This window comes from Euphorbia lathyris, chromosome 3 (assembly GCF_963576675.1).
Source record: "Euphorbia lathyris chromosome 3, ddEupLath1.1, whole genome shotgun sequence".
In the NCBI taxonomy this organism is placed as follows: domain Eukaryota; kingdom Viridiplantae; phylum Streptophyta; class Magnoliopsida; order Malpighiales; family Euphorbiaceae; genus Euphorbia; species Euphorbia lathyris.
The window spans coordinates 22,497,290-22,510,190 of NC_088912.1; the positions used below are offsets into that span (position 1 = coordinate 22,497,290).

A 12,901-nucleotide genomic window follows, 5' to 3' on the forward strand; every position below is an offset into this window, starting at 1 on the left:
AACTTTTTTAAAATAACTTATTGCCCCTTTTAACTTGCTTACAATATTGCATTTACCTCCAAGTTTGATCGTTCTTCTGGCTTTTCTTTCGTTTATTATAGCTCGACATCTCTGGTATTTGTTTCATTACTTATCGTCGTGGATATCTCCATCTTATGAATTCAACTCCTAAGCTTATACTTTAGAAACTCCATTTGTATCGTCCAACTTTAAAGTCGAAGTTTTGACCCCTCCCCATCAGGACGAGGGGAGGTTCTGACAATCTCACCCTCTCGAGTTGAGTTGTAAAGAGAAATTTTAGCCGAAAAAGCTCATTCGAGAATGGGGAAATAAACGTTTTAAAGCTATATCAAAGTTTTGGAATGAATTTCACTTGTTTCTTAGTTTAGGATATTATGAATGGTGTTATTACTTGGTACGCATTTTAAAGCTATATCAAGTGTTTTACTACAACAAAATTCTCTGTCGGAAGTTAGATTTTACGAGAAACTGAAGTACAAGGGTCAAAATGAAAATTTTGCAGAGTTCATGGATAAGAGTTGGTGTTGGTTTTGAACTCAAACTCCTGTTAAAGAACCCAAACCTTCTGCGAAACATTTGACGTATGATTAGAGTCAGTACTCAATAATTAAATTATTTCCGCTTGCAATTTCAGTTAATTCTACAAATCAAAACCTATTCAACTCGCTCGCTCCTTAATCAAGCAGGCACTGAAGAACAAAATGCACCAAGGAGAAAAGGGAGAAAAACAAAACGGACGGGATGATTGTAAAATTAGGGTTTCACATTTTGATTTTTCTGTGGAGAATCATGTTAATGCAATGGAAACAATTTCTAAGCTCTGCGGAGAGGTAGAGACGGGTTCTCTGGACGTTCCTGAAATTCAGCGTTTATATTCCTCTATGATTTTCTTAAGGTCAGTATTGCTTGCTTTGGTGAATGAACTCTTTCGTAGTTAGATTATCACTTTCTCTGTTTCATGCTGTTTTTAAGTTTTGTGACACAATATATGTGTCATGTGCTGGCTTTAGTTGAATTTTTATGTATTTCTATGAATTTTTATTCTTTGTTTGTGTTTAATATGAAAATTACATTAACTCAGGGAATGGAGGCAGTTTAATTATGAACCAAGGACAATTAGGTTTGCTAGTGAGCTGGAAAGTTCTCAACGTAAGGGTGTTCTCGGCGAGATAAATTTACCCCAGTTTTCATCGGCATCTGTTCCAACGGTACTTCAAGGAAGCACTTATTTTATTTGTTTCTTTTCCTTTATTCTGTTTGTTTGATTTACTTTCTAGTCTAGATAATATATTGCGTAAATACTAGCATTTATTGTTGGTTTGTTGATATTGTAGAAGGAAGGTGTACATGGGGGCATTGCACCTCCAGAATCCAGGTACAGGTCTAGACTCTAGAGGCTGTTTTTTTCTTTCTGTCTTGCTCTTCTTGCAAATCTTAACATGTGATTGTATGACATATCATTCACTCAGAAGAATGGTGTATGGTCATGATAAATACAGTAGTAGTCCCTGAACTGTTACACTGCTAACACCATGGTCCCTAAACTTCAAACTTTAACACGAAACTCTCTGAACTTTGGTATTCTGTAATAGCATGGTCCAAATAAAAGTTGACCAACATAAAATACTGTTGACCACACCTTTTACCAGTTATCGATACTTCTGGATGCATTTGGACCATGCTTTTGAAGTGGAGTCTGACTGGGTTTGATAATCTGTCAAAAGCATGGTCAACGATATTTTAAGCTGGTTAACGGCCATTTGGACCATGCTGTTTCAAAGTAGCAAAGTTCAGGAAGTTTTATGGATTTAAAGTTCTGGGGCCACACTGTTAGTAGCGCAAAAGTTTAGTGGCATGGGTTTATATGCACATCTATACTTCTGCATGCATGCACCGTGTTTCAAACTTTGCAATTTTATTGCAGCAAGGACTTTGTGATGCATGTTGGAGGATCTATTTGGGCACTGGATTGGTGTCCTAGGACTCGTGAAACGTCTGCAGGTCATGTTAAATGTGAGGTATATATTTTCTGTTTCTGCTTCCTCCCCTTATTTGTTTTTGTGGAAATAGATTTATTATTATCCGAGCTGCTAAATTGCTTGTTGAAACCTTTTGTAAATTTGGGACAGACTTGCCAAAAGCATTTTATTCAACTGAATTTTATATATTCTTGAACTAACTGGGTTGATCCACAATCATATGTGCGGTCCCCTGTGCCAAAAACGAGGGAATTTCAAGTCTTTGTTTCTTTTGTTTTTGTGGAGCTTGTTTTAGGACTTTCATGTGAAAAAAATTCAGAGCTATTTGCCAAATATGAGACAGACGATCCACTACCTAATCTTATGTTCTTGTGTTTGTGGCTTCAACATTTGGTTTTCTAGTTTCTTGCTGTTGCTGCCCATCCTCCTAACTCATATTATCACAAGATCGGCGCTTTACTTACTGGTAGAGGTGTTGTTCAAATATGGTGCATCTTGAATGATAGCAGGAATGAGCAAGAGACCCCACCTCCCTTAAAAAAGTCAAAAAGGAAAACTCAATGCAGTGATGACAAATTAGCTCTAATAAAGAGGCCAAAAGGAAGACCTAAAGAAAAGCAAATAGGAGAACCTTGTACTGGTGAAACCACGAAGACCACAACTGAAATTAAGAGACCTAGAGGTCGACCTAGGAAGCAGAAAGAAGAACTTACGGATGATGAAGACTACCAATATAAGAAGCCAAGAGGACGACCTCGAAAGAAGGCAAAAAATGACTCCATTAATAGTGTAGAGTGCCACCAGCAATATCCTCAAGTCCTTGCTGTTGAATATCCTGAAGATCCAGCACAAGTGATTGCTATAGGAGGGGCCTTAACGGATGCCCCAGCAGAGACCATACAGAAAACTAAGGCCAAGAAACAAAAAAATCCTACCAAAGCACTTCACACCTCTGTTTCAGCTACTGAAACTACTGGCCAGGGTAGAATATTGAGAAGTAATTCAAAGGTAGGTGATAAGTATGCTGCCATTATATGCCCAACATTATCGACTCAAAATGAAGATCAATCTTCCATTATGAACGACGAAATAAATAAGGATTTCTTTGAAGAACCAACGATGCGTAAGTGTGGTTTAGATAATGTTTCTTGTGCTATTCCGGAGAATATTCTTTTACCTAGGCTTGTGTTTTGCCTGGCTCATAATGGAAAAGTTGTGTGGGATATGAAATGGCGGCCTTGTCATATTTCTGATCCCAAAAGCCTGCATCAGATGGGCTATCTTGCTGTCTTGCTAGGAAATGGATCCCTGGAAGTGTAAGTTATATATTTAGATATCTGTCATATGTTTAGTAACTGGACTCCTCATCTATATTTCTGTAATGTGTTTGTGACACATCTTAAACTATTTAATTAGGGTAAAGCACCGACTTTTCAGTATTTAAATCATGTTCTTATTTTTAAACTAGTTGGTATCCAGAATATTACCAATGAGAACTAGGCCTTTCAAACTATGTTTTTTTTTTAATCTTTATCTCAATTGAGCACAATGATAATTTATCGGGCTTGACTTGCAATTTAAATACACTTAATGAATTTCACCTAAAGTTTTAATAAAGTAACTTGAAATCCAAGTAAATTTTTTGGGGAAGATATTATAGAGTATTGCACTTCAATTTTCAACACAGGGAATGATATAAATGAAAAAGAAAACGTTTTTAGTAATGTGTGAGGAAAGGATTGGGGTTTGCCAAACATAATAGATTAAAGAAAAATGTCAGGTACTGTCCACTATGTTTGGCCATTATTCTTTTATGTATTTACCTTGGGTTGTAAGTATGGAAATTATCAGTTGTTGGTTTCCACTTGATGCATAAAAAGTGTATTATGTAATATTGTCTGATGATGTCCAATATGAATGCAGATGGGATGTTCCTCTTCCTAATATAATGAATGCTATTTATACTTCGTCTCACAAAGAAGGTACTGATCCTCGGTTTGTGAAATTGGAACCAGTATTCAAGTGTTCAATTGCTAAGTGTGGGGAAATAGAGAGGTAACTTGTTTCTGTCATGTACCTTCTTGGTATTTATAGGAAATCTTAATTGAAATTGAATAAAAGATTTTCTTTTATCCCAATAGATCAATCAAATTTTATGTTTCTCATATGTCTCTGTTAGCTTGAACAACACTAGAAATATGAAAAGTTTGTACTAGAAATCACTGCAACCCCAATTATTTCCCCTCAATTGCAAGCAGTTGGAGGGAATAAATTTGTTTTACGTGATACAACGGAAGGATGAAATAACAAATCGAGAGGACTTCTCTTCAATATCTCATCCTTGTCCATGTATACTAGTTTTGGAGCATTTTATATAAGAGACATTATGCAAGTGCATATTGATTCAATGGAGATTGTTTTACCATATTGAAATATCAAATTCATCTTACTGCAGAATCTTGTAATTTGCTATACACAATTTCCCATGCAGCATTCCTTTGACAGTGGAATGGTCATCTTTATGCCCCCATGATTACTTACTTGCTGGATGCCATGATGGAAAGGTAACATGCCTGTTATCTTTTATTTTATGCTGATGCTTTCAGTCCACATTCCTGTTCATTAGTTACTTATGTCCTTTGAACTTATGATTAGTGTTTTGATTGGGCATTCTTTCTCAATTTGTATCAATGGCATCATTCTACATTGACTTCTTTTTTGGTAAAATCATTATTGCCAAAGTTTTATAAATTTTAGCCAAACATATTAATACGTTGATTAAGAAAACCTTTTCACCTAATTTTGATTTAAAACAATATCAAAATTTTGTTGAATTATCATGTCCAACATTCTACTAGAATCTGGCAATGCTGACTTCATTGAGAAAAAATCAAATTGAGTGATTTTATTAATTCCTATTTAAATTCAGTAACAAAAGTTCAGTTATATAAATTTGAGCAATGTTCAATTACATACGGACTTTCAGCATCCCAAAACCAAACTGTAGCCTATTTTTACTTTTAGAAGTGAATAATGAAATTTCTAATCATATTTTTAATAGGAGACTCAAATAATCTGTTTGGAAACAGTTTTGGACCAAACAAGACTACTACATTATCAAATATAACATCTCTATCCCATGATTTGCTATATTTCAGGTTGCCTTATGGAAGTTCTCTGCAGATGCCACATCTGGAGGTAATGACATAAGTTTTTCTACCTTTCTTCTCTGCTTACTGTCTTTCCATATGTTTCATGGTTTTGATCTAAATTCTAAGTTCTAGTAACTTCATGCTTTTTGCAACTATTTCTCTGCAGATACAAGACCTTTGCTATGTTTTAGTGCAGACACAGTTCCTATACGAACGGTTGCATGGGCCCCCTCTCAGAGGTTACTGATTCTGGTTATTTCTTAGTCATAAAGTTTTCTTCATTTTTCTCTCACTGGTTATTAGATTTGATATCATGCATGACTGCCACAAGATCATGGGACCTCATTTGTCTAAAATAGATTGCTTCTGTTGTTTATGGTCATCCACATAACTTTTTGTGCATAGTTTGTCTCATAAATTGATGGCTTGTATCTTTCAAATGTTATTTAACAGAATTACAACTGAATGAAGTTACAGTCTTAATGCAATTGTGTATCCCTTGTTTGAAGTTAAATGTCTATTTGGAGGTTGAGGTGAATGGTCCAGTGGTGGATGACAACCAAAGGATGTACGGATAAGAAACTAGGAAACTGTCAGCTTTTCTTTTATCACCATTATATTGTAGCTCACTGAGATTCGACACCTTCCACCTATACTTTTTAGTTGCCCAAAGGAGAAATTATGATTAACTACTCAGTAATATTGCGTAAATAAGTTTTTAAGTACAGCAATATTTGAAATAGTAATACAATTTGCTGAAAGTGTCTACTTCGTCTCATTTATCTGAACATTTTCCCACTCTTCATCTAGGAATTTGCAGAAGACTAGTTGCCATTGACAAAATCTTATCCGTTGAACTTATTTTCCATCATTTATTTCCTAATCACTTTAAAAATAAAATAAAATATATGATAGTTTTAAATTGTTTACCACTTGGGTATAGCTCAATGGCACATCTCCACAAAATGTAGGTGGTAAGTCTTGGGTTCAATACCAACCTCTTGAAAAACCATATTCATCAAAAGAAGTAGTAATTTTAAATTGTTTGTGTTTTATAAACCAAGTGCTGTATCTACTTTCTATGTTTGAAGTAATGATTTGTATTACGTCCATTCATTTATTGAAAAGTAATGTAAATGGTACTTGTGTCTTGCCATGCAGAATCTTATATGCCATATGATTTTGTTTTCTTTTCCTACAAAATCTGACAAATAAATTGTCATTTTTCTTACTTTTTATTATTTGTTAATCCAAATGTAAGCTTCTCCTCTTGGGGATTTCTCATGCTACATATGAAGGCTAGGAAACATGTGGCTTTTGGTTTAAATTTAAATGTTATGACATGTCTCTTTCTCATGATGGATACTGAGAAATATAATGTGCTATTTTCAGTGATCAAGGGAATGCAAATGTTGTACTTACTGCTGGACATGGAGGCCTGAAGTTTTGGGACATACGGTAAATATCATAATTTGTTTTATTTTGATTCAGAATATGTATTGTTCTTAATTTTTAATCAATTATAGAATATTTATAATACTCATAGGATGAAAGACTTAGCAGAAAAAAATGAAAGGCAATTTTGTCATTACCTTGAATTTAGGTTGATATGCAATATTCTTTGTGAGATGAACTAATTTTAGAATGTTGAGGTGTATAATATTACATTGATGAGGAAGAGATCAAGATAATATACTTACATGTAATAGTTGTAAGGTCTTCCTAGATTTAGTATACAAGTATAATTACAATTGCAGCTAGAACTATATAAGCGCTTTATTTTTTTTATCCCTTATTTTTTTTATCCTTTTCCAAGTATGATACCTCTTTCTCCTTTTCAAGTGTTCTTCCCACATCAGTATATATTAAAGGTTTATATAGTATAGGTAAAGTATAAACCATTAACAGCTTGAGTTTTTACTGCTATTGGTAAACAGTAAAAATAAAGTAAAAATCATGCACCTTCACAGATCTTATATTGATCTGATTTCTGGATGAAAATATTGATCATGTGCCTTCATTAGTATCTTTGAATTCATTCTTTGTTGGAGTTAGCTATGTAATTTGAACATATATTACAGTCATGATATTAGTAAGATTGAACTTTCTTTTTGATGATTCGTTATATAAATTGCAATAATTTTCTTAACTAGCCAGAGGTGGTTTTACTTGACTTCTGCATGTTTCATATGTTTGTCGTCTGTCTATTCATTGTTTAGATAATGGTTATATTATAGAACCATATGTGAAGTCATGAGCTTTATGTTTGTTTCCAGTGATCCATTCCGGCCTTTATGGCACCTCCAACCAGCGCCAAAATTCATATATAGTCTGGAATGGCTGTCAGATCCAAGGTATTTTACCATTCTTTCTTTGCGGATTGAATAGGGAGTGGAACTTTTGCTTGATATATTTATTTGTACAATTGAACGATTAATGTTCGTGTTTCAGATGTGTTATCTTGTCCTTGGATGATGGAACAATCAGACTCCTTAGCTTGGTGAGGGCTGCATATGATGCTCATGTTAATGGAACACCATCTGTTGGGCCTAAACTACAAGGACTGCATCTTCTTACTTGTCCATCCTTTGCTATCTGGAGTGTCCATGCTTCAAGAAAAACAGGTTTCTCTTATATTTTTATAATTGTATTTGGCTATGTTAATAGAAGGTTTGATTCTATGAAATGTTTATTTACAAGAAATGGAAAATGGTGCAAGAGAAGCAACTCTTTTGCTTCTTTATATTTATATGCTCAATGATGAGAATATTTTTTTAAGCTTAAAACAGCATTTGGAAGATCCGTTTTATCCTAAATTTTTTTTGTCATGTTTTTGTCCACATGAGTTTATTTATTTTTGGTAGATACCACGTGAGTTTATTTGTTCTAACTAAAAATTTGTTAGGAGTTGGATGCATATTTGAAGTTGTTAGATTGTAGTTTCTAATGGTTTTTTATTAGGTTTTTCCTAAGATAAGTTTCTTGGTCTTTATTTGGTGCGATTCATATTTAGTTTTGGTTTTTCTATTTATGCAATTGGCCTTTGTCAGTATACTTTTAACTAGTCCGGCCTAGTTATATATGCGCATATCATGGAAATTGTTGTGTTTGCTGCTTTTTATTTATTTATGGGATAAGGTGCAAAAATATCCTTAAGGTTGACAGCCATGAGTAATTTCTCCCCTAACGTCTAAAATGGTGCCATTTTACCCTTAATGATCGCCGCCAAGAGCAATTTTACCTCTAACATTAACATGTCGGGTCAAATTCCGGTTGCATATTGGTTGGTTCTAAAAAAAAGGTCACAATTTTTGTGATTTAATAGTAGAATTGGAGATTAATATTTTTATATTTGACAAAATATTTGATTTTTTTTTTTTTTGTCCTGACTCGTAAAATATAAAGTATAATTTTTTTATTTTTTCACATCTGTTACTAATGAATGATAAATTGATGCACATGTGAAGTGCATATGAAAAGATTCATGACTAAAAAGACAGTTTGGTGAATTATTTCTCAAATTGACCCAACTTGCCAAGTAAATTTGCTCTTTGCTGCCAACATTAGGGGTAAAATCGCATCATTTTAGATGTTAAGGGTAAAACTGTTCTTGGCTGTCAAAGGTGTGTGTATTTTTGCACCTTATCCCTTAATTTATGCAGCCTTAAATTATTGAATTGTGAGCCTATTCTACAGGATATCCTGAAAAGGAAGAAAGTAGGCCTATATTTTTTAGGGAGTATAATTTTGTTGCAATATTTTGAACAGAAAATGCATTGTGGAAAACACTTAAAATTAAATTTTATTCTTCCTGTGAGAATTCTTTATGGATTTATAATCTTCCCCTTCTAGAATAATTGTAGCAAGAGAATTCTTCCTCTTTTCATTTTGTCATTTTATCTAAAATAAACTTATTATTGAATTTCTATAGGCATGGTTGCATATTGCAGTGCAGATGGTACAGTTTGCCGCTTCCAGGTTAGTGCGCTTTTGGTTGTGCTCTTCTATATCATTTATACATGTACGTGAATTTCATGCCACCAAGGGACGTGACATAACCTTTTCGTAAAAGCCAATTGCCTCCAGAACTTTGAAAATGATTGGTTCACTCCTTAAACTTGTTTGAAGTGACATATTGGCCCCTGAACTTGTTTAAATTGACCTATTGCCTCCCCTTAAAACTTGCTTAAAGTGGCTTATTTCCCACTTAAAATTGTTTAAAGTGATATGCGCTTCAACTTGTCTAAATATCCACTTGCTCTGACACATAGGACTTAAGGCGTGTTTGGCATTGTTTTTTTCATACCCTAGAAACAGCTTTCCCAGCTAAAAGCAGCTTTTGGTAAACGCAAAATTGCTTCCCTTAGAAGTTGGGAAAGCTGCATTCAGAAAAAGCTACAATTTGTAGCTTTTGGTGAAAGTAGCTTTCACAACTTATGAGGAAAGCTAAGATCAATTTTTTTTTTTGGGAAAAAATAGCCCTAAATTTCAATACAACCTATATATTTTATTTATTGACTTTTAGAACTTTTATCATGTATTTACCAAACAATTATCCGCTTTTTCCACAAGACTTTTCGCCACACTTTCCACACAACAGGTTCTGTTGGACACAACAATGCCAACCTGGCCCTTAAGGAGTTAATTGTGTTACTTTAAGCAACTTTAACGTGCTAATCGGCCATTTTCAAAGTTGGAGGGATCATTAGACTTTTCTTGTCAAATTTGTGGGGCTAATCGGTCATTTTGAAATTTGGAGGGATCATTAAACTTTTATGGACAAATTTAGGGGGCTAGGGATGTATTAGGCCTACGTTTTATGTGCTAAAAAATTGTTTATTAGGAATGGAACTCCTCTAGATGCCACATAATATTCCATTGTTGCAACTTGTAAGTCCATATATGAAACTTTCCATGTCCTAGCAATGTCTGCATGTTTTAATCACGAAATTAGGGCCTAAAACAATTGCTTTAAGGGATCCCTATGTTAAAATGGTTTTGAATTTTGACTACTAGAAGAAAGGCATTAGGATCTAATACTTATCTGCAAATCCAAGTTGCTTCAAATCTTTGCCCTAAGTCAATTGTTTCCTTTTATGATCAGATCACAACAAAAGCAGTTGACAAGGACCCATCAAGGAATCGAACTCCACATTTTAAGATTTGGTCCCTAAATAAGGATGAATCTGCTATTACAGTTAGCACTTCATTAGCGGATACTCCATTGTGGACGAAGAAGCCAGTTAATAACGTCGGTGACAGCGCAAGAAGCATGAAGAGCTTATTCGAGTCAAGTCAGACTAAAACAGCTAACAAGGCAAAAGCAACCGCTGCAGATAACCATACGTCAGGTGAGTTTTGGCAATTTTATATGTGCTTGTATGTTGTTACCCATGTTGCATTTGACTTTCGTTTCACATTTCGGAAACTTGTATGAGGTCAAGTTTCTATAATAACAACAACAACAACAACAACAACAAAGCCTTGGTCCCGAAATGATTCGGGGTATAAGGTCAAGTTTCTATAGTTTTAAAAAATCGGAAACTTGTTTTCTAGAATATAACGCGCTTTTGTAAGTGGAATAATGTTAGTCATATATTCATTAAATCCCCAGTATTTTCTAGATCATCTTCTAAGAGCTTTCAAAATAGAAAAAAATAAAAATCTCTCTCTCTATTTTGTGACTTTTATGTAACTTTTTTAAAGGTTGAATACATCGCGGGCCTCCTGAATTTGCTTATAATAACCTATTGGCCCCTTAACTTGCTTAAAATGACATATTTCCCCTTGAAGTGGTTACAATAATATATTAGTCCCCTAACTTGGTTAAAGTGATAAACATTTTAACTTGCATTCTTATGATTCTAAAAATTCATAGATAATATCTATATATTGTTATCATTTACACTTTTACATTTCTTATAACTTGTACAAATATTGTTTCTCAGTAAGTGTCCGTTTTGCGTAACATAGCTATTCTTCATTTCCTTTTTTCGAGACAATATATTAAGTTTCTTCAAACTTTTGGCAGCCGTATGTTCTAGCAATGATCCAAGTCCATCTGGAGCCGATGAAGAAACATCGGCGAGTGTCAGCAAGCAAAGTAAACTGAAATCGAAGAATACAAGTAAGAAGATGGCAGGAGAGGATGTAGAAGTGGTTAGCACAGACAAAGAACAACCTAGTAAACAAGAGAAAGAAAGTGAAGTTATTCCTCCCAAAATTGTTGCTATACATAGAGTTAGATGGAATATGAACCAGGGCAGTGAGAGATGGTTATGTTCAGGAGGAGCCGCCGGAATTGTACGATGTCAAGAAATTTTGTTTTCTGATCTGGACAAAGTTCTGGCCAGAAAACGGTAGCTGGTTTGGAAATTTAGGTTTTAGATCTGATATCCTAATTTATAGGTTAATTGCAGTGTTTATGAGCAATCACAGAATGATATATAGGTGGAAAAACACTTGGATGAAGACTTTTAGTATTAAAAGTAGCAATTCGTAGTGTTTTACATTAATTGAAATAAGTTCATACCTTATGAAGCTTATTACACTATTTTGCATCATCTATTTCAGTGTTTATAGAAAGGTTTAGTTGATCTTTGCTTTATTAAATTTTGTGCAAATGTTTTGCACTATTTTCACAAGTATTTCTTTTAGGTAGTAAATATTTTTCTATTTTTTTTATCCCATTTAGATATTCTGTTGGATTTTTTGGACAAATAAATAAATGGAGCCTTCTATATAAAATTACAAATTCAATCCAAACTTAATATATCTGGACAATTTAACAAAAGTCATTTTTCTGATCAAATTTCACACTTGGATGTAAAGCCCATTTGATTTATTTGTATCACATATTTCATAATTCAAGCATATTTAACTGGAAAACATCAGCTAAATAGTGTTCATTTGGATTCTGAAATGATCAAATAGATTTAGGTTTATTAATTTAAACATTAGAATTAGAATGTTTTAAATTAATTTAAACCTAATAAGCTTACTAATAACAGTGGAATACACTTATTTATCCAATTAACATATTGTTACTTCAATAATAGAGATTGAAAAATGCTTAAGTTGATGGATTAATCAATTTTTTTGTTTAACTGTACTTTTCTTTTCGTTTGATAAAGTACGTGAGATGTTATGAAAAATGTGATATAAGTAAAGAGTTTATGGACATATTTATACAAATATATTAAGTTTGTGGTAAAATTTTGCCAATTATGCGAAGTTCAAGGTGAAACTTCACTACATGTGCCAAATTAGGTTCTCAATTACACTATTTATGGTATTAAGATAAAAATTGCTCTTGATTGTTAACCAAGACCATGAGAGTACTTTTATACTTTAGCCCCAAGTCATGAATTTAATTAAACTACTCTATATGTATGCTATGTTATCATTCATCCGCATTAGATTAAAAGTATGTAACATGTGACATCGTGTGGGTCTCATGTTTTCTGAATTCTTATTATGTATTTTACACTTTTATTGGACAATTAAAAAACACAAAATCTTAAAGAACACAAAATGCTTCACTTTTTAACCAACTTATATCAATTGGTGTAGAACACGTAAATAATATCTAATTGGCTAATGTTAAATTTGCTCCTACAAGAGCCTTCTTTTTGTATGAAAGTCTTGTTTTAGGGTTTCGGGCTTTGTTTTTTTTATTCTCCATGGAAGATCAATTGAGCGAGGTGATTATTGTAGATGACGGCTTCTAGTTCCCGGATTTGGCAAGTG

At 33.6% G+C, this 12,901-nt stretch overlaps 1 protein-coding gene across 1 annotated transcript; it reads left to right on the forward strand.

Annotated features, from left to right (window-relative positions):
• The first annotated feature begins 448 nt into the window (after positions 1–448).
• Positions 449–11,715, forward strand: LOC136222901 (uncharacterized). The gene is made up of 15 exons (XM_066010592.1): positions 449–916; positions 1,103–1,229; positions 1,356–1,396; positions 1,946–2,039; positions 2,403–3,316; positions 3,924–4,055; positions 4,492–4,564; positions 5,159–5,198; positions 5,319–5,391; positions 6,545–6,610; positions 7,429–7,506; positions 7,604–7,776; positions 9,084–9,130; positions 10,257–10,503; positions 11,184–11,715. The coding sequence occupies exons 1-15, from the start codon at positions 723–725 to the stop codon at positions 11,513–11,515; spliced, it is 2,631 nt and encodes an 876-aa protein (XP_065866664.1). The 5' UTR covers positions 449–722; the 3' UTR covers positions 11,516–11,715.
• Positions 11,716–12,901: the final 1,186 nt, after the last annotated feature.

Excerpts from the sequence above, each read along its gene's own strand:
- LOC136222901 (XM_066010592.1), top strand. The coding sequence starts at position 723 with ATGCACCAAGGAGAAAAGGGAGAAAAACAAAACGGACGGGATGATTGT. Across the intron at positions 917-1,102 it reads TCCTCTATGATTTTCTTAAG|GGAATGGAGGCAGTTTAATT; the intron begins GTCAGTATTGCT and ends ACATTAACTCAG. Across the intron at positions 9,131-10,256 it reads GTACAGTTTGCCGCTTCCAG|ATCACAACAAAAGCAGTTGA; the intron begins GTTAGTGCGCTT and ends TTTTATGATCAG.